General features: G+C 47.0%; 3 protein-coding genes and 1 long non-coding RNA gene across 5 annotated transcripts in view; 2 read left to right on the top strand and 2 right to left on the bottom strand.

Annotated features, from left to right (window-relative positions):
- LOC135366567 (baculoviral IAP repeat-containing protein 7-B-like) overlaps positions 1–7,344 on the bottom strand; it is a 31,894-nt gene extending 24,550 nt beyond the window's left edge. For both annotated transcript variants that reach the window (XM_064599316.1, XM_064599317.1), the window contains exon 1: positions 7,172–7,344. The gene's annotated coding sequence lies outside the window, so the exon portion shown is untranslated. The remainder of the gene's footprint in view (positions 1–7,171) is intronic.
- Positions 2,823–3,299, top strand: LOC135367535 (uncharacterized). Its single transcript, XM_064600830.1, has one exon. The coding sequence runs from the start codon at positions 2,823–2,825 to the stop codon at positions 3,297–3,299; it is 477 nt and encodes a 158-aa protein (XP_064456900.1).
- Positions 7,345–13,970: 6,626 nt separating the features above from the next.
- LOC135366566 (very low-density lipoprotein receptor-like) lies at positions 13,971–15,019 on the top strand. The gene has a single exon (XM_064599315.1). It carries the CDS (start codon positions 14,083–14,085, stop codon positions 14,959–14,961), a length of 879 nt encoding a protein of 292 aa, XP_064455385.1. The 5' UTR covers positions 13,971–14,082; the 3' UTR covers positions 14,962–15,019.
- A 4,724-nt stretch (positions 15,020–19,743) lies between these two features.
- LOC135366013 (uncharacterized) lies at positions 19,744–20,463 on the bottom strand. The gene is made up of 2 exons (XR_010414058.1): positions 20,348–20,463; positions 19,744–19,924 (listed from the first exon to the last, which is right to left on the bottom strand). It is a non-coding gene; the product is annotated as an uncharacterized LOC135366013 (long non-coding RNA).
- Between the last annotated feature and the right edge of the window lie 1,015 nt (positions 20,464–21,478).

The following is a 21,478-nucleotide window of genomic DNA, read 5'->3' as shown; positions in this document are numbered from 1 at the left end:
ACCAAGCAGGCGGGGCTAAAGCGGCATTTTACTTCTTTTTCTTCTGTATATCTGTTGCGATGCTATGCATAGTTTTTGTTGGGTCTGCGGTTATCAGCGGACGACTTCAAATTTATGTAAAAAAAACAGTGAGGTTCGCTTGGCAATTTTCAAGGTTCGATTGCAAAAAAAAAGAAGAAAAAAAAATTGATTTCCTTCCTTTAGAAACTGTCCAGAGTCTCCCTAAATGACGCCAAAAGTTTGGGGCGCGGACAAAAGCTCACCACTTCGTCCACCACTACATACACATTGCTTTTTTGTTTATTACTTTTTCTCACACAGTCCTAGTCCACATGTACAACCAGTAAAGTGGTCGTTTCCTCTAACGCCTGTTGAGTCTACACAATTTTTCCTTGAGGATGGCCACGTATTTTCAAGGCCTAAAGAACGATATAATATTACTGTGGTGCCCCTCCAAAAGCGCGAGTGTTAGACGCGATAGCCATAAAATGATTTTAATATTTCAAATAGTAAATTACGCGGTTGACAATTATGTACTGCTCCCGTGGTTTAACCTCAATATTTTTTTCTTTCAACTCGAGAGCAAAAACTGACTGGCTGACCCTGTGCGGAGTGCATGCAGGAGCGCATTAAACGTATTATTTTTGTCTCTCAAATCCTCTTTTTTGTGTGTGTGTGTGTGTGTATAGGGTGCCCTTTACTGCGGATCGCATTATCGGTCATAGTGTACCTTTTCTTTTTGTGTCACCGTCCATGCCCTTCGCTGGTCATTTAAATCCCGTTCACCCAAATGATAATCTGCAGCACTTTGTAGTTGACTTATTGTTCTTCTTCGTCGCTTCTTTCTTTCTCTCTTTTTTTTTTTTTTGCTCTTCCTAAGCACTTAGCTTGATCAGACATGAATGTATAGGAATAAGGAAATTTTCGCTGCCGTGCAACCAAGCACTGAGGCCGACCCCGCGCCCGACGTCACGCTGGCACCGGGTGGGATAATGCAGATACAAAGGGTGACGAGACGACATTTTTCTTCTGAGATAAGCTTTCCTTGCACTGAAACGTTCCTGCGTTCCTTATTTCCTTCGTTCCTTATTTAGTAATTCTACCTGGGCCCTTCTGGGAATGGGGGAGAAGGGACACAATAAACGTGAACTCTTTGGACCACGTGAATTCTTCGTGAAGAACGTGAATTCTTTGGACCATCCAGTCCAAAGAATCCGGTAACCAGTTGCACCAAAGGATTCCACTAAACCGTTTAATCGTTTTCACCACACCGAAGCGAAATAGACGGATGATCTCGCTTGGCAGAATTACCGGCAGAATTTTGAAAATGTGTTCGGTAACCTACTGCGAATTTTGTGATGTGATTTTTTCGTCATCCTTCAATTTGTTTACGTGCGTCACTTGATTTAAGGCTTTATAAATGAAATGCTGAAACCAAAATCATGTAAGAATCTTAATACGGTAAATAAGCCCACAACCCTTCTACTCTCTGTAACTAAGAAATCACAATTTATTCCTTCCTGCAGAGAGATAGGCCTATACCCTGTTGCCCATGTCACTATACAGGGTGTTCAAAATTAAGCTTTCACTAGCACTTTATAAATTGGTGAACAAAAGAAAGCTGGTGCTACTAAAACTGGTTTTCTGTTCCTTGAGTAAGAAACAGGTGCTACATAATTAGCAGCACCTGTTTTTACACAAGTAGCGTAAAGTTATCATCCGGTTTCCTGTCATCGCTGTGTTTGCGTAGCGCTCGTGAGAGCTTAATTTTGAACACCCTGTATGATAGAAAGTAAGACCAATAATTCCGCAGCGTAACGCAACATGGTTAATGAAGTGGTGAGCTTTTACGGGCGAGCTTTTGTCCGCGAGCCCAAAAGTTCCCAGAACGTAACTGCCGAAAGTCCCACAATCCTGCGGCGAGTACATCGCCAGTTTTATCACTTTAGGTGAAACACTCTGTATAAGATAATAATAACAATTGGTGGCTTTAGGTCGCGAGATCCTGTATAAAAGCTACTTCATATATGCATGACATGCGACTTTATGTATGGCACTTCGAAATGAGAGTGTTGTTTGGTAGCACCATTACGCCAATTTAGTGCAAGTAAGGTGCGTTCGTATTTTTCGTCACAGAGAAAATGAGCATTATGGCATTATTGCCTACCCCTGTCTCTTCTTTTTTTCTCTGAAGCGCACCGCGTGAATTTGGATCGTGCGCTACTGTGTACGTGTTCTTATATGTAAGATTGTCATTTCGTGTTTGCAGGAGGAACAGGGCCCGTGAGCAGAGACCACATGTCCTCCCAACAAGCTTAAGCGAATTGACAATTCCGGCGGAGTATGCCATGAAAAATGACGGAACTCAGTTCCTGCTTTATGACTCTGGTTTGGGACACACCGAAAGAGTTATAATATTCGGAAGCCCAGCGATGCTGTCTGCACTACGATCCTCGGACTTCTGGCTGGCAGATGGGACTTTCAAAGTTGCCCCACAGCTCTTTTTCCAGTTATACTCCGTCCACTGCAGGGTCAACGGTTCTGTTCTTCCGGCAGTTTATGCACTAATGACACATAAGACCACGACAGCGTATATCACACTACTGACAGCACTGAAGAACGAGTGCGGGCACGAAAACCAACCGGACGTTGTAGTGCTGGACTTTGAGCAAGCGGCCATCAATGCCTTCCAGCATGTGTTCCCTAACACTGTCGTGCGTGGATGCTTCTTCCACTTATCTCAGTGCATATACAGGAAAGTCCAAAATATTGGCCTGCAAGAACTGTACGCAGCTGACCCGGACATCAGCCTAAAAGTCAAAATGATTGCTGCTCTAGCTTTGGTGCCGGAGGACGACGTCGCCCTAGCATTCGATGCTCTGGAAGAGAATATTCCGCAAAATCTCCTTCCTGTCCTAGATTACTTCGAGGATAACTTCATCGGCCGAAGGACCGGACAAGGCAGACGAGACCCACGGTTCCCCATAGCGATATGGAACCACCATCAATCGGCTCTGAGCTGCGACCCGAAGACGACTAACAGCCTGGAAGGCTGGCATCGCGGTTTTCAGACGCATGTTCAGTGCTCCCACCCGACTATCTGGAAGTTCCTCGGCGTTCTCCACAAGGAAGACGCAATGAATTTACATCGGTTGGAACTCCTGGTAATGGGCCACCGCGAACGACAGCCAAAAAAATACAGAGACTGTGCACAAAGACTGAAGACGCTGGCTGCGAACTACGACCAGACGCAGCTGTTGCGTTATCTGAAAGGAGTTGCCTACAATATCACCGTATAACTTCAACTTTTATTAAATTGTGTTTTGTTTAGCGTATCAGAAACCTGCTTGCCATATATATGGTCCAGTGACTGCTTTGAACAAGTCGCTGTTTCACTGCCTGCAGCACTCGTCTGCAGCATTTTCCTTGCATTGGGCAAAAAAGAAAGCGAAAACAACGTGAGCGGGGCCACTGTAAAAAAATGGGAGATGAATAATTTAAACCTCACGTCCGCGTTGAAGATTTCGAGGAAAGGGTGTGGACATAAAAAAAGGATCGCCTGCTGTTCTGAAATTTTATTTTATTTTTTGTCATCAAAAGCTTTTGTGAAGAAGTCGACTGATAAATTATGATCAATTAGTTATTCGAATTAGAAAAAAAAAAAAGTGGGATTTGCACCAGGCCATGCGAAAACCGCATCCAAGTACGGCTCGCGTAGCTTGATCATTAATTCTGTACCGCTTGAAAAAACACCCTCTATAGTGGTGTCATCACACAGATGCTGCTCACGATTATATACAAATGCATTATTCATCAGTATCCCATTATTATTATCAGTAACTGGCAATATTGTTGAGTATATATACAGGGTGTCTTTTTTTGGGCGATACAGATTTTTCATCGAAAAACTACAAGGGCTACAGACATGCTGTTTCCACTTCTATCATCTCTGGGCCGGCGGACGTTCTTGGCCATATAATGCTCAACCGTCAAATCACTAATTACCTAAAAATCGTTAATTAACTTTCTAATTATAAAAGCTACGAGGTTGTCCCAATGAGAACATCGGTTCCTTTCGGTGACCTGATATCGTAGACGTTTTCAGAACAAAAATCCGTTCGGTAGATCGTCCGCAAAAAATTCGTGAAGGAACACCATTTTTTTTTTATGAAAGATGAAAGTCAGCTAGCCTACAGCTAGCTATCCTTTTCATCTTTCATCGTTAATTTCTTAGGCAAATTGAGGCTTTGTATGTATTTGCCCCTTCTATGTTGTTCCAGCCTCAGAACATCAGTTCTTTCATGTTCATGACCATTTTTTTCCTTATTTTGTTCATTGCGCATCTTCGGAAACCCGTCTTTCCTTTACCCCCAATGTGAGAGGGGGAAAGAGCACACTGTCGCCTCTGGTGCCCTGGAAAAAGATTAACGGAAAATGCAGCCCAAGATAAGGGCAGTTCCGATAGCGTCGCCCCATACATGTGTTTTTCTTTTGTTTCCGCAAGTTAAAGCTCATCTTCTAGGCATGAGGCGGCACTGTGATGGCATCTTCGAAGCATGAGGCTCCTTCACCATCTCACATTGAGGGTGAAGTAAAAGACGCGTCTCGTAAGGTGCGCAATGAAAGAAATAAAGAAAAAATGGTGTTCCTTCACGAATTTTTTGCGGACGATCTGCCGAACAGATTTTTGTTCTGAAAAAGCTTTTATAATGAAAAAGTTAATTAACGATTTTTAGGTATAATTAGTGATTTGACGGTTGAGAAACATATGGCCAAGAACGTCCGCCGGCCCAGAGATGATAGAAGTGAAAACAGCATGTCCCTAGCCCTTATATTTTTTTAATAAAAAAATTGTATCGCCTGAATAAAGACACCCTGTATATAAAATATTGGCTCCTAAGAGGCGATAGCATCTTATTAATTTATCACTACAACGGAACCGACGTGACAACGTGTGGACAGTACTAGCGAAACGTCCTTGTAGCGAAATGTCCGTGCACCGAAATGTCAGTGTAGCGAAATGTCCGTGTACCGAAATGTCCGTGTACCGTAATGTCCGTGTACCGTAATGTCCGTGTACCGAAATGTCCGTGCACCGAAATGTCCGTGCACCGAAATGTCCGTACCGAAACGTCCTGTACCGAAACGTCCTGTACCGAAATGTCCGCATACCCAAAATTGTGCATTCCTTTGGTAAGAACGATTCTCCAGATCCAGAGTTCTAGCGCTTGACCTACTGAAGCATACTGAAGCCGGGCAAGGCCCATTGAAGTATAAAGAGTACGAAGGGATTAGATAAAGGGGAGCCCCAAAATTCGAGAACTGGGTGGAGGACTGGAGGATGACCTGCGCCCGCGATAACCGAGCAACCCAACAAAGGCATGGGGAACGTGTGACAAAACGTAGAAAAGTTCTGTCAGTCTGTGCGGAAAATGTAATTGATTACTGGGTAATTGATTACTCAGGAAAGTAATTGATTACTCGAAAAATTACTTTGACGGAAATGTAATTGATTACTCGTAAAATTATTGATTACAAGTAACGCAATTACTAGTAACGCGTTACGCACAAGTCTGCTCTCTACGGCAGCAGACCCCCCCCCCCCCCCTGTGGGACATGCATAACGTGACCCAGATAGGTGCCCCCTCCATTGCCAACAAATCAGGGCACACAATGAGATAATTCGGGATGGTGGTTGGCTAGGAGCGTACAATGTGGTGAAGTTCAGTTTTAACCATCTACAAGGCAAAACATTTTTTTTTTACATGAGTGACACAGTTTCGGTACAATGCAGGATGGGAAGCGTGGTTGGTAATTTGTATGTAACGAATCATATTGGCTAAGGTAACAATTTCATTCTTGGATCTTCTACCTTACTGGCCAGCCAGAGAAAACGAACGAAACGCTTGGCGGGTACGAAACACTTGGAAGTAATGAACACCTGGCTCTAATGAGATGCCAACATGATGCAAGAGATGCAAACAATCTGAAACATTGGCGGGAATTTTTCAGATATTCCAAAAACCCGGAATCCAAATTGCAGGGCCAGCGTCTTAAGTCCACTCCAGCAAGTGTCTGTAGGACGCTCGGAACTGGTTCTGCGAAAACGTGTTCTACGCTAAAATCAAGCTCTCGCTTCCATCGGTTATATTGGCCTGACAGCATACGAACAGTCCTCAAAAATTACCACTCCTGACTCACACCGCAGTGTGAAAATAAACCCGAACAAATAAACGAAACTGCTTGCAAAAGAGAGAACAACAAAACGCCAGGGGACCAAGGCAGAAGTTTCCCCGTAATTTGCTACAATCTTGCCGTAGATTCCGATGACAGGTAAAGGAGATATTCGAGGTGCCATCTGTAGACCTCTTCTTCTTGGTGTTGTAATGAGTTGCTACGCCATTGGCTGCCACAATCGAGTCCCATCGGAAAATAAGATGCACTCGTGTAGGGATGCCGACGACGCTGCTGGCTATATCTTGCATATAAATCTTTCATAAACACAGGGCAGGTAACGGAAGCGCGCGCTCGGAGAACAATGAATGATAAAAAAGGGAATATCACGTGGCGATTAGCTGACTTGTAATCGTCATTTTATAGTGACGACTACGAGTCTATCAACAGAGATATGCTTGTGAGAGATAACTCACACTTGATCCTTCAACTTAATGATTTGTGGCGGCCCGTGGAAGACGACGACGACGCGCCTCTGCTGCCACGCGCTACGGCGCTGGCACGGCAGTTCTACCGGCACCGTCCTAGCGTGAGGCCACGACCACCTGCCCGCTGGGACATTCCATCATCGCCGGTCAGGACTCATGTAGAGGAACACCACCTCCTCTACAGATTAAACTCGAAGCCATTACGGAAGGGTTTCGGTATTTCTCTCAATCATGGTGGAGGTGGCAGTGGTATGCGTACGGGGAGGGGGCATCCTCCATTGAACTCATCGGATGATACCATGACTTTATTTAAGAGGAAAAGCATACGTCTACAATGGAACACATGGAATAATTATGAACCAACCGTTCGACTTCAGCGCTCAGAAACCAAGTGACTATTGTGAATCAATTACGTAACTTAAATAGAAGAAAAACTAACGATTATGGTTAGGGCGGTGTTGCTTCAGCTTTCGTAGTTCCCGACCAAGTTAGTAAATGTGAAATCTTACTTGGTATACAGTCCAATCCTAGTCAGCCATTGGCAATAATTACCACCATCACCACGAGATCATATTTGCGAACTATTCAGACATCACCGGAAACGTCCTACTGCACACAGAGATGCAATTTCCCCGGACAGTCAGCGATGTCGTGTTTGTTGAACGACGTGGCGAGGACGCAAGCGAGCGATAACACAGGGCTATGTACTGATACGGTGTCTAGGTGACCGACTGTAAGATACCGCTTTCGAGTGTGCACGGGGTCTCCTGTGAGCCGAGCTCCGAAGCGAGTGCAGGTTCTTTTCAAACAGAAGAAGCTAACCGTGTGATCGGGCGCGGATCCATGGGGCGTAGGGGTGTGGGGGGTATGTGGAGACTACCACTCGATTTCTGTCATCTCATAGAGCTCAACTGAACTTACATACAATGTATGTATGTAGCGTGTACATACAATGTATGTAGCGTGCTTTGCCCAGCCTCTGCTGGGCTATATGTAACATTAACGAGTGCGTACGCCGTCTGCAGATAGGGAGTGCAAAGCTGGGCGCGCCGCTGCAGAACGCAAACGATATAACACATCCAGCGGACAAGCCAACCAGACGGGCATTGGCTGCGTGGCGACAAAATGACCCAGCGGTAAGGGAACGCAAAGTGGCCCGAAAGTTGAAATTCTACTGTTGGCGGCGAGAGAAATTACGGGCCCCAGGTATGATTTCGGATGAGTCCTGCCTGAGCCCTCCGCCTCACGTCTCTTGGAGCCTAGCAACCGTCGGGCCTTGGGTCCGGCGGGTCCCTGAAGAGGCACGAGGCACGGGGCTCCGTCCCCGGCTGCCCCCCCCCCGCTCCCCACACATACTCTCACCGGCCACGTGCGTGCCGAACAGAACAGAACCGAAGCCACATCTAGCCATGGACCATATATACTATAACTGGCAGTTCTTCGCACGTGGCTGCGCAAAAGTCGTGAATTTTTTTTTCCTGAAAAAATATACATTGAGCATGAGCTATACAATGAGTACTTAAATTTCACAGTAATTCAAATTGCTGAGTAGGCAACTACACAGCTTCCCAGGACGGCAAGCTTGAGAAGCAACATGCACAAATGCACCTGGTTCCCTGTGATGTACTTGAAATTTATCGAATGGTCGTTCTTTTACATTGCAAGATATTTTGCCGCACTCATAAACAGCAATGTAGCTTCCCATAGTCATTGTGAAGCAGAGGTGGCGAAGTTACTTTTATTGTGTAGTGCACTACTGTTACTCACTACTTTTTCAAAACATAACGCATTACGTTATTCCTTACTGTTGCGGTAGTAGGTAACGCGTTACTAACGACTTTGTCCCAATGGGAAGATCGAGTCCCTTGGGGTCACTCGTAACATTGCCGTTTTCAGAACACAAATTGAGACAGTTATAGCACGAGGGTAGGGCCTGGAAATGAGGCGATCTGGCGGCCGTTTTTCGACGCTCAAGTAGAAGCGCTCCCGTTCAAAGCTCTCTCGGTTCAAAATATTCCTTGTCAACTATCAAGTTAATCGCCCTCGTTTCCGCATGGCGCGCTGCAACAGCGTTTTCCCTCCCCCGCATACAGAGGAAAGGAAAACGGGAGCGCTTCTACTTGAGCGTCGAAAAATGACCACCAGATCGCATTATTATTTCCAGGCCCTCCCCTCGTGCTATAACTGTCTCGATTTTTGCTCGGAAAACGGCCATGTTGCCAGTGATCCCAAGGAACTAGATCTCTCGATTGAGTCAACTTCCTATCTTTCATAATTAAAAATTAAATTACCACCAGATCGCATTATTTCCAGGCCCTCCCCTCGTGCTGTAACTGTCTCGATTTTTGTTCAGAAAACGGCAATGTTACCAGTGGCCCCAAGGGACATGATCTCCCCATTGGGTCAACCGCCTATCTTTCATAATTGAAAAGTTAATTAGCGAAAGTTAATTAATGCATCGCCACAGAAGCTTGCCTGTACCCTCTTAAAGCTTGCCTTTAGAGGTGGTGTACATCGCCATTGGTTAAAACCTGTAAAAAGGTGATTTTTCTATTTCAAAAATTACTTGTATAGTTATGGTGGACACCCTGTCAAAGGAAAAAAAGGGAGAAAGGTCAGCGAAACGGGAAGCCGCCATGCTATTCCACAAAGAAAGAAGAAAAATAAATGAAATAAGAATAAAATAAATGAAAAAGAAAAGAAAATAGGAAAGAAAGGATAAAAAACGGTGAAAGAAGGATGAAATAGGTTTATGATAAGGATGGCAAACAAAAGAAAGAAAAGATGACTAACATACGGTGAAAGAAGGGTGAGATGGATTACAGAAAAAGTTGACTTAAAAAAAAACTCATACATGAGGTTAATGCGTTGAGGGCGACAGTGGGGCACTGAAGAATGAGACAACACGTCTTGAGTTCACAGGCTCTTCATGAGACCTGTATCGCTCAAAACAGTTATAACTTCTTTGGTCACAGACCGCTGTGTGGGATGTCGCATTGGGTCGAGCCGAGTGGTCAGAGAAAAGTCTGTGCACCGCAGCTCGAGTAGGCGTCGTCTGAGCGTGGCTCGAGGGGTGTCGAATCTGCGACAGTCGAAGAGAAGATGTTGAACATCAGCTTCAACAGCGCAAGTGGGGCATTTGGGCGAGTGGAGAAGACCTATTTTACAGAGAAGGAGAGGTGTCTTGGCGGCATTAAAGGGACGGTCCCGTAGACCCTGGTCCATCTGCAAAGCGCACCATTCGGTTCCTCATTGCTGAAAACGCAATACTGTGAATTCAGTTATGAAAGATGGAAGTCACTGAAAAGGTTAGCCAGCTCTAGGACTCGAGCCCACATCTTTTGGATTACCTGCTCGTCCAGAATCCTCACGGTTATTAAATAAACGAATTAAGTTGATAAAAGCAGCGCCAGCATATCGCGATTTGTGTTGGCAACAGCGATATCCCCTACGACGACATCGTGGCAGACCCGTGATTGGAGGAAGAAATCGTCTGCTGTCGCGGCCTTTTGCAGCGATGAGAGCAGACGACTTCCAAAAGGTGCTCGAGGGTCACGGCGACGGCAATAAATTTGCTGCATGTGGTCAAACGAAAGACGCGTATTGTAAAATGTGGCTTAACAGCAGTGTCAGTACGTCTTCATTTGGAGAACAAGAGGGAGTTTACGTGTATGACTCGACCTAGTCAAGTCAGTTCACGCTTATTTATGAACTTGTCTCGTACCATTCGGTATTTTGAGCATTTGAGCAAGTGGATATGCAAAAGCAGCTGTTGGGAGTCGCATACTCGGAACACCTTCAACAAAAGGTCTGATTGTCACACGAGTGTACTCCGCACGTTTCGTTCACGATGCATATGAGGTTTCTGCGAGAACGATATGGGACAGCGCCGTACGCAGTTAAAACTGAAAGCTGTCGATCGTCACGCGGTCAACTACTCGTGGCAACGATGCTTAAGGAACTGGATACGCAGTGTTGAAAGGTACACTCTTAGAAATGGACTTCACCACATAGCACGCTCCTAGCCAACCATCTCCCCGAATGACAACGTTCTCGCTCTAGATTTGTTGAAAACGGGAGGAGGAGCCTATTTTGTGCCGTGCATAATGGGCACAAGATAGGCTCCTCCTCCCGTTTTCAACAAGTCAGGGGCGAGAACGTTGTCATTCGGGGTGATGGTTGGCTAGGAGCGTGCTATGTGGTGAAGTTCATTTCTAAGAGTGTAGGTACTACTTAGTACTCATAGCCTCTGCAAGGTATTATCCCTCACAGAGCAGTCTATCGTAAAACTATGGGCAATAATGTTGCTTGGTACCCATTCAGAAACTGACACCAACTGAAGAGAGTGGCACTCCTTCCTGTGCCAGAATCAACACCTATATTAATGGGTCACAAACACAGAAACTCAAATTCGCAGGCTTCGAAGCTCTGTTTAATTTTTCCTTGTGCATTGCTGATGTGAAAAAAAGTGTTGCATAATATAAACATGTATAAGTTATATCCAGAAATCAGTGTTGTGATTATAATGATGTTCTACCAGCAAAAGACAAGACGACCTTGTTGACAGGACAGGACGACAGGTTGCTCAGAGCTTGCTGCTTAAACATCATTATGACTACCCGATACCAACTACCCCATTTTAACGCAATTGGTCAGTGCTCTGGACATACATTACAATAAGGGACAATAAAAGATGACTACATAAACACTCAACTTCCGCAACCTTTATTATCATCGTGCTGGACACGTTAGCTTGCAACTGCTGAGAGCGAATCAAACTCTGAGCCAGTATGGGCGCATGGACACAGCGGTGTAACATGCGCAAAAATAAGGCCGACGACTTGTCAACAAGTTGCAAACCGCCTCCCACAAGAGCACAAACCACTGCACCATCTTGCACATTCGTCATGCATATCTAGGTATTTTTGATATTTTTCAAATTTTTTAAACATTTCCACATCTTTTATATTCAACGTGCTGGATACCTTAGTGTGCAACCCCTGACATCGAATGTGAGCCAGTATGGGCTCATGAATACACTGGTGTGATATGAGGAAACATATAAGGTGCAAAAGTAGGGTGTTCCATCTTGCACATTTGTCACGCACATCTAGGTATTTGTTAAACTGATGTCTGAAGTACGAAGGGCGTTCAAGTCAAACCGGGACTTTTCATTTTTCGCAAAAGTAAAATGAACTTAGAGGCGAGAAATTACTTTTATTTTTCAACGTAGCCTCCAGCTGCACTAATGCACTTGGCCCAGCGTTTCACGAGAGCTTGGACGTCAGCAGCGTAGAAATCCTTACCGGCGCTAGCAGCCATGATCGGACCGGATTCTTGACCTCGTCGTCGCAGCTGAAGTGGCAGCCTTCAAGGAACGCCTTCAGTGGCCTAAAGTGATGGAAATTCCTGGGAGCGAGGTCTGGACTGTAAGGGGGATGTGGCAGCAACTCCCAGCCAAGTTCCTGTAAGGTGCGTGTCGTGAGCGGTATGCGAGCGTGCATTGCAATGTAGGAGGAGGACTCCTTTCGTGATGAGGCCCGGCTTTCCGAAACTGGAGGTGTTCATGAATGATAGTGTTCAATGTTCCTACAGAAAGGTCCGTCTTTCGAGCCAGTTCGAGACATGTTATCCGTCGGTCCTTGAGGATCAGGCGCTCCACAAGTTGGATGTTCTCAGGAACTCCGACACTGGGCTCTGAGCCGTCCCGGCCGGGATTGTTCTGCACTGATGTACGGCCGTCTCGGAACCGTTTGTACCACTCAAACGCTTTGCTGCGGCTAAGAGTATCGTGGCCATACTGAGCCTGAAGTCTTCTGTGAATTTCAGATGACTTTACGCCTTCATTCACGAGAAACTTCATGACAGTTCGCTGTTCGATGTGCGCGCTCACCTCGGTCGGCCATCTTGTCAAGCACTTGTCTTCAGTTTTGCACAAACTTTGGACCACCACGTGGTGAAGGCGGAGGCCTGTCCGGTGTGAAAATGACGAAAAAGAAGTAGCGCGAGCCATTTGTACACTCGGGAGACAGAAAGTCCCGGTTTGACTTGAACACCCCTCGTATGTTGTTGACATCCCTCGTACCCTGCCTGCACGGTGTCCGACAAGGCTGAAAAACAGTTGGATGACGATATATTTGTGAGCTGACCCAGCGGCTCCTGTCTTACGCTGAGAAACGTTGAAGAAACGCAACGCCCTTGTGAGGCCCTTGAGGAATGCACATGAATAAATAAATAAATAAAAATACCATAATCATCAATGATGATAAGGAGTATGTCTACGCAGAGGCATGGTTTTCGATGCAGTCATGTGGGATGGCCCTAAAAATTGCTTTTTTTTTTTGCCATAAGCCGGAGGTAACTGAAGACGTCGTAGATCAGCTTATCCTTGATTTCCTCCAGGTGCAATGACATGGATGGAATGCCTTCGCTTATCACGTTGACAACCTCTCGCCGCTTGCTTGAAGTGGATACTGAGAGCAGCTTCCTTCAGAAGACCATCCAAGTTGTGATGCTTATGACGAAGTGCCCAAGCCCTGAAATTTGCATAACGTACCGTGAAATACACATTTTTACATGCATATAAAAAGCTGCGCAACATAAACAAACCTTACAACGCCATGTGTACGTGGCGGATGGGAACAGGTACCGGATTGTGTGGACGACACATCCTGGTATCTGGCGCCTGTTCCTTGGACCAATTAAGATATCGCCAGATTCAGTTTGTAAAGCATAGATACGCTGCATACCTGATGTACCTGCCAGAAGTAATGCAGATGCAAGTCAATCCCGCGTTTGGTTCCCTTACGTCACAATAAATGAAAACGTGCCAATAAACAATAGTGCATGCAGGTTCAGAATCGCAATACACCTGTAATCGCTCAGATCCAGATCGGATCGTGTAATCGCTCAGATCCAGTGACCGCTGTATGATAGATTCTGAGCGCCGTTGAGGATTAAAAGTTCCCGTTGTGTTGTTTACGTGTCTTGTCCATCGCTCACGCTTGTCTATCATGGAGTTGGTATTGTCCAACCTCGAGTACTGCATGGGGGACGGAGAACTAGTTTTTTTTTTTTTTTTTTTGGAAGCCAACATAAGTAGGAATTTTTTCAAAGGTTCTAAACATACCAACCTCCAGCGAAAAAAAAGAAAAGAGAAACAGTTGCATCAAGCCTCCATCTGTAATTGCAATGTGCGAGCGTCAGCGCGTTGGCAGCTTGCCTGTACTGAGTAACGACGCGCAGGCGTACCTCCTGGGTACAATATCGAAAGGTCTGTTGCTTTCCGGCATAGAAGGCACTTCCGAATCATCAGCATCCGTTACGCCTTCTTCCTGTCGAAAGGAACATTTCGCACACGCCCCTCAAGTTATCGGCGAACGCAGTCTCACGCGTGCTGTGCCGTTATACATGATAAGCTATGAAGACGGCAACTTTAATCCTGTTCGTGCAGGCGATCTCGCTAGGGGCCTCAAAAGCGGGAACGCGAGAATGTGCAGAAAATGAATTCTCTTGCGCAGACAGTGTGACGTGCATACCTCAGGAGCAAGTCTGCGACTCGATCGAGCATTGCAACGACGGCAGCGACGAACTCAACTGCGAAACCTGCAAAGGATTTCTGTGCGAAGATGGCAAGTGCTTAGAGGGCGACTGGAAATGTGACGGTGATCAGGACTGCGCAGGAGGAGAGGACGAACACGAGTGTCCTCTACCGGAATGTGATGAGTACGAGTTCCTTTGCAAGCCCAAGAACAGATGCATGACCAACTACCTCGCCTGTGATCGGGAGAAGGACTGTCCAGATGGGTCTGACGAGGTCGATTGTGAAAACCGCACCTGCCCTGGATTCAAGTGCACAGATCTCGCGTGCATAAAAAGCGAGTACAGATGCGACAATGAGGAGGACTGTGCGGACGGATCTGACGAGGTAGACTGTCCTCTACCCGAATGCGAGAAAGAAAGACAGCTCTGCAAACCAAAGCGCGAGTGCCTGAAAATTACGGACGTCTGCGACTTCATTGTGGACTGTCCGGACGACTCGGACGAGCAGGACTGCGAAAGTTACGAATGTGAAGGAGGCTTCAAGTGCGGAAACAACAAGTGCATTCGGAGCTCGTACAGATGTGACGGAGACGACGACTGTAAAGACGGTACCGATGAAAAGGACTGCCCAATGCCTGAATGCGGGGAAGGCGAACTGCTGTGCGAAGAGAAAAAGAAATGCTTGCTGTCATCGGACATATGCGATGGTAGAATCGATTGCCCAGACGAGTCTGATGAGGCCAACTGCGCAGCGTAAGGTCACGGTGGATATCTGCGGTCCTATCTTTGCACAGTAAATATTCACAATGACTTGAGATGTCTATTCTCTTTTTTCTCCTGTCACGTACTCATTTTTGACGCTCCCATATGTTGCGCACCGTTTAAGCGAGCTGCGGCACGTAAATCTCGCTAGACGACCCATCGAAGTTACAAGATGTAGCTAGGACAAGAGGGCAAGCTATAGCTTTAAAGATGTGGGATTTTTATGTCTAGATTCGCAATGCAAAGCGAATTGTATCGTAGGCACCGTTCGGAGTATACTTAACGGGACACTAAACAGCTCGGCGAACGTTCTCCAATTACCATGCTCATGGAAGAACGTGGCCCAAGTACGTTGTTCTTTTAGTTCTATAGGGAGCTTATTTACCAAGAAACAGTGCCGTTCAAAACACCAATGTAACCGATGGAAGTAATGTGGAGTTGCTGGTCTCGTACTAGTGAAGCCTAAATCTCCATTCCTTTTTTTTTATTCAAATTAATCAATTCGTTAGTCTCTCTGATTTTTCTTGTGACGCATCACGTCGCGATGTTCCTACGTGTTGCAACGCTACGTTCCATGCACTGGGGATCGGTAATGTTTAGGACCTGTATCCAATGGCGTTCATATAACATACGGCGCGCGAGAAGTGCTGGTTGTGAGTGCATCGCGGTGAGCTCGCGGAGCAATACAGTGACGAAAACATAGTTCACACATGAAATGGAGCATTGCGAACTTTTCATGTGGTTTGAACGTGCTATCACGGGGATTTCAAGCGAAAAGATGTTTCGGATGTAAATCACTTCCCGATGCCCCAATAAACTAATGCATAAGCGTCCCGAATTCTGCACTGGTTGATGGGACACGACATGAAAATGGCGTGTGGCTATTTTCGCCAGGGCGCGACGCGTGCACAAAAGGGGTCTGCGAATAATGTATGAGTTTAAATGCATTAGTCGTTTGCGACAATAATTTTTGGAAATCATTTATAGTCGGTAACACAACACGGCGCATTTAAAATCTTGTCCTTCTCTTTTTTATTGATTGCGTGTTACCTCTGCGAAGCAACAACAAAAAATGCAAAATGCGTGTACCCTGTATGTCTTCCCAGTACCAGTGTTTGTTTGTTTGTTTGATTTTTGAATAGCAAGCCTACATCATGGCTAACCTTTCTCTTTTGTTTTCTTTTCTTAACCATTAAACATATGCTCCCCTCCTCCTGCAGTAGTTTCGAAAAGTAGATACTGTCCAACCTGCAGTATCGGACGGGAGACGGAAAACAACACCTTCCCGTTTCTCAAAAACTGAACAGTGATCAACTTCCAGGAAAAAAAGGAAAAGGCAAAAAGAAGGAGAAAGGAAAAATAGAATCAAGCCTCAATTTTCAAATGCAATGTGCCAGTGCCGTTGTACGTTGGCAATTGCCAGTACGTTGGCAGCTTGCCTGTATTGAGGAAAAACGCATGGTCTACATGTGCGACGTGGAGACATACATTTTGAGACCGCAGTATCGAAAGGTCTGTCGGTTTCCGGTAAAACAGCCACGTCCTAAGCACCGGCATCCGTTACATCGGCTTCCTGTCGAAAGGAACCTTTCGCACACACCCCTAAGTCACCAGCGATCGCAGTCTCATGCATTTGGAGCCGTTATATGAGCAAAAGTGAAGACTGTAACTTTAATGCCGTTGGTCCAGGCGATATCGCTTCGAGCCTCAAAAGCGGGAACGCGTGCATGTGCAGAAAATGAATTCTCTTGCGCAGACAGTGTGACTTGCATACCTCAGGAGCAAGCCTGCGACTCCAACAAGCTTTGCAACGAACTTGCATACCTCATAGGAGCAAGTCCGCGACTCCATCAAGCTTTGCAACGACGGCAGCGACGAACTCAACTGCGACACCTGCAAAGGATTTCTGTAGAATTGCATTCCTACGTGTGTGGACTAAAAGGCTTAGCTACTGCGTACGCCTTCGGAATGTTCGAAACGTAAATAATGCCGTTGTTGACAGCATGTTTTTGACGTCCTACGCCGCTGCTGCCGCTAATTCAAAACGAAGCTATGGGACTCCTCTAGCAGCAGAGTCGCGCCAGCAGAAAACTGCTCTGTTGCCATGTTACTGCTGCTGCACAGCTGCTGCTTTGCTGCTGCTGCTCGCATAAAGCGACCCGGCCCTAACACGGCTGTCGTCTGCCACGGTGCAGTGATCCAGGCAGCGCCACTGTCGGGAGAGAAGGGTGAGAAGCGAAGAGAAGCGACAACGAGGAGTTGTCGCTACTATTCAGGGACTTTAGTCTGCCTTTTTCTACCTCTCACAACGTGACGTTCTCTGCTGGGGCGCTTTCTTCTAGAGGGAGTTTCACCTCTTAGTCTTCCTTTTTCGTGTCCCAAAGAAAGACCTGGCATGCATTCAGATGTAGCAGTGCTGCCCAACAGACGCCAATTAAAGAGTTCATTAGTAGATTTTGGTAATTAGTCATCCTGTAGTTGCCTACTTTCTTCGAGATGATGTCCGCATGGCCGTACGACTCAATTGCAAAAACGACATCTGTGCTGCTATCATATAGCTTTTTCACACAAAATATGTAAGGGATAAAAATAAACACCCTCTGTTGATGTGCACATCAGTGACTACTGCCCCGTGCATTTTGTTGCCTGCATGCTTTGTCCATGCATCTTAGATCGTACTAACCCCACATGTAACTTGTGACCACTATCGAATGACGTCCTTTACACACACACACAAAAAAAAAAAAAGAAGAAGGACGGGGGCGAACCAGGTCCTGTTTGACAGTGACCTTATTGTGCTCAATGCCACATTTTTCTTATTAGACATTACACTTACACATACAGACTAAGGCTACGTTCCCGCCACCTGGTTAGAGCAACGGCGCCCGTGAGGTCTGAAAGGTCGCTTACAGGTCACCAGAGACCGCTCTCCGGCGCCGTCCAAGCAGTCGTTGGTCGCGGTGATATTGAAAGACCTCGCCGTTGACGGCCTCACGGAGATGGGCAAAGTCATGACTAACGCTCTGGGAGAATCTGCGACCTGGGCCGATTTCTGAGGGAACTGTGGCGACATACGTATATCTGACAGCGTCTGAAAAAAAATCAGGAAGATCCTCGAGTGACTGTCGACGCCTGGACGGCAATGACCAACCAATCAAACGAAAGAAGGATACGACTGTCCGTTTCGGATGACATTGTTTATTTTACGATGCGCTATTTACGTGCTTCAATGCGTAGCGTGCGCGTTAGTCTCGCTGTCGTCGGGACGATTTCGATAGTAGGGCGAACGTCGTTGTAGACACTGCCGCTGCCGTATGGTACCCGCTACCTGCCCCGCGAGCGCCCGGCCGGCAATGGGAACGTAGCCTTACACCCCTGGTACTCGGGCACGTTCGAATTTTTTTGCACAAATGGACACCTAACGGAAAGGCGTTGCACGACTTTACACCCGGCGAAAAGGAAAATCTCCTATTACCAAGCGGCCCTATTGGGAAGCTGAGATCGGCGATCCCCTTTTCATCTTTAAAGGCGTATGCCGTAGCCTCGAACGAAGGGCGATACGACGACAGTATTCTCTAACGAAGGCTAGCTGAAGGCACAATCGTGTTTTCATTTCTGCGCACAGATATGCAATTGAAGTGCGTATTTTGAATTCATTGAGTGTAATGTTATGTTTACTGTTACTGTTATCTAAGTACCTCACTATTATATCTTTGGGCATAGTTTCCGAACGAAACACCAAAAGGAGTTCGCTCTTGCCCTGTGTCACCGGCACGAACTCATTCCGCGAAGGTGCCCTTTGCAGCTGTAAAGGGCCCCTAATGGAAAGGAATTCAAACGTGCATGTGTGTCCGGGGTCCGCGTGTAGTCTTCGTCCTCGTTCGTAGTGACCTCGTTCCCAATCTCTCGTCTTCACCTTCTTCTACGTGGCATTTACCTGAAGCCTTTCCATTCAGGCAGTTGTCATGGTAGCAAGTACGCTATTGTGCACAGCCAACTATGATGGATGGTACACGCTAGCAAGGACTTTTAAAGGAGCTGCGAAAGGCCCTTCATAAGTCTCTGGTTTTCACACGAGCGGGCTGCACCAGAAACAACGACCTTTCTTGTGCAAAAAGTATAATCCTGTATAGCTGACCTCTGAATCGTGGGAGGGGTATTGACGCACTCTAGAAATCTCTCAGCACACCGAGAGAGCATGTAACGGGACGGGTGTGGTTGACGTCACAAGGTCATCAAGCTAACGCGGGAAGCATCATAGGAGCGCCCATCACATGGCTCGCAAACGGTTGCTGGCTACGTCACAGTATCGACTCCCTTCTCCTTCGCGGATCCCGTAAGATACTGAGTGAATTGAGTGAAGAAGGACCCGATTGAAGGCCGTCACGGCAGAATATCAATGCGAATGGAAATGCGAGCTCACGGCTTCTCCTCAACGACACCGGGAGCTCCCTACGTCACGCAGCTGACCGAGCGGCGCCTCCAAGGTCACGCTCGTCCCTACACCACCTACACTCGGAGACAACTCAAGAAGAACAGGCACAGGCAAGTAGTAGGTACTGGACCCTCACAGTGCACAACGCTCAACTGGCCTGAACACGATTTAATTAGCAATTAGAGCTAATTGGGACCCCCCACATTAATCAGCACCCTCCAGGGAGCCACCACACTAATTGGGGAAAGTCTAACTCGTGTCCAGACCAGCTGAGCGTTGTGCACTATGAGAGTCCATAAAAAAGAAAAATAATAGGCAGAAAATAAAATAAAAAGATAGAAATAGAGTGGAGAGAAACAATTTATTCGAAAATCAACGATGCCGCGGCGAAGAAGCCGCTACGCAACACCCGAGTGACCAGCGCCCGCCATGTTGGTAGTTTGCACCCAGCAGTTGCAGAGATCGACGACAGGTGGCCACTTAGTTGCAAGGCATCACACCAGATGGCGCCACCATCATAGCTCTAGAGGAGAAAGACATAACAAGATACTAGCGGCAGGTAAAAATGGCAGCACTGCTAAACAAGTCTAGGCATGCGAGAGAAAAGGTCTAACCGCTACTGCTAAACAGAAAACAGTACACATCGGGGAAAAAGGCTTACGGGGGGACGATCGCTTAGGCCTAACCACAACACTACGCAGCTAACACAAGGCGGGAACCACACATCGCTAAACATGCGTCAACAGGCTTGCTCACCGCAAAACAAGTCTAAACATGCGAGAAAAGGCTTACGGGGGGGCGATCGCTTAGGCCTAACCTCAACACTACGCAGCTAACACATGCGGGAACCACACATCGCTAAACATGCGAGAAAAGGCTTAGCACGAGCGCGGTCACCGCTAAACACGGCAAACATACGAGAAAAGGAGCGCGTCAAATCACTCACCTTTTCCCCCGCGGCAACTTCCAGGCAGAAACTGAGCGAGCGCGGAGAACACACGTCTGCTCTCTACGAGATCCAGCCAGAAACTGAGTGAGCGCGCGGAGCGCACGTCCGTCTTCCGCGACGGTCCGAGAGAAACTGAGAGAGGCGACGCGCAGCGGCAGCTATGGATGCGCGCGCGCCCTCTGCTCCACCCGTCCGCGCATGCGCGCGCGCTGCTAGCTCCCTCTGCGCCGGCCGCGGGTGTTTTCGGTTTCGGCTCTCTGCTGCGCGCGCGCGCGCGCGCGCTCCTAGCGGCGACGGGTGGCTTTTCAGTTTCGCTTTCATTCTCCGTTCTTTGCGCGCGCGCGTTTATCTGTATAAAGGCAGCGCGCACCGCGCTCGCGTCATCACTACGTGAAGATGTTCAGCTACCACTCTTTACAAAATTGTTCCCGCACCCACGCTTCTTGGGAAGAAGTGGAGAAGGAATGTTTCAACGGCGAAAGTCCCCGCAACGAGCTCGTCATCACTGCTTTTCGCTACGTGATAGACATGGTAGGCTTTGGCAATATAGGAGAGATCTCGCCGGGGCCGCTGCAGGAGATGGTGTGTCGGATCTACGCCCGTTACAAGAACGTTTTCATAACGGTTCCAGACGGACCCCTGGGACTAATGAGCGAATTTGTGAGCTTGGCCAACGCAGAATTCAACTACATCGCTGCAGACATCGTGGACCTTCTCGCTCGTGCCATCGCTCATATTAAGCACGCCCTGCGGAAGCAGCGACATTTGCAAGCAGTCTACATCGCCAATTTTGTCATTGATTTATTGAAATACCGATTGGTTATTGACATGCAAAGCATTAAACAGTCCGAATAACTTTGACGAGACTCTGTGTGTTCTTTCACTGAAACATCTTTATTGAATACATACAAAGGACTTGGTCAATAGATGTCCGCACCCTCCCTCCCTTGTCTGATCTCACGAACGCAGCATTACGAGATGATCAGACGTGCCAGAAAAGGGGAATCTTCATCGCAGCGCCGTCATTGCGCGGGTCACTGCGCCAGCACGATGACGGAATGGTCATTCTTTTCGTACACCCATTCCGCTACCACACTGCCACGATGTCCCGTGCTTCTCCTGTCTGAG

This window comes from Ornithodoros turicata, chromosome 8 (genome assembly GCF_037126465.1).
Source record: "Ornithodoros turicata isolate Travis chromosome 8, ASM3712646v1, whole genome shotgun sequence".
Classification (NCBI taxonomy): domain Eukaryota; kingdom Metazoa; phylum Arthropoda; class Arachnida; order Ixodida; family Argasidae; genus Ornithodoros; species Ornithodoros turicata.
The sequence above is the reverse complement of the archived record's forward strand: the minus strand, read 5'-3'. Positions and strand labels throughout refer to the sequence as shown.

Excerpts from the sequence above, each read along its gene's own strand:
- LOC135367535 (XM_064600830.1), top strand. The coding sequence starts at position 2,823 with ATGATTGCTGCTCTAGCTTTGGTGCCGGAGGACGACGTCGCCCTAGCA.
- LOC135366566 (XM_064599315.1), top strand. The coding sequence starts at position 14,083 with ATGAAGACGGCAACTTTAATCCTGTTCGTGCAGGCGATCTCGCTAGGG.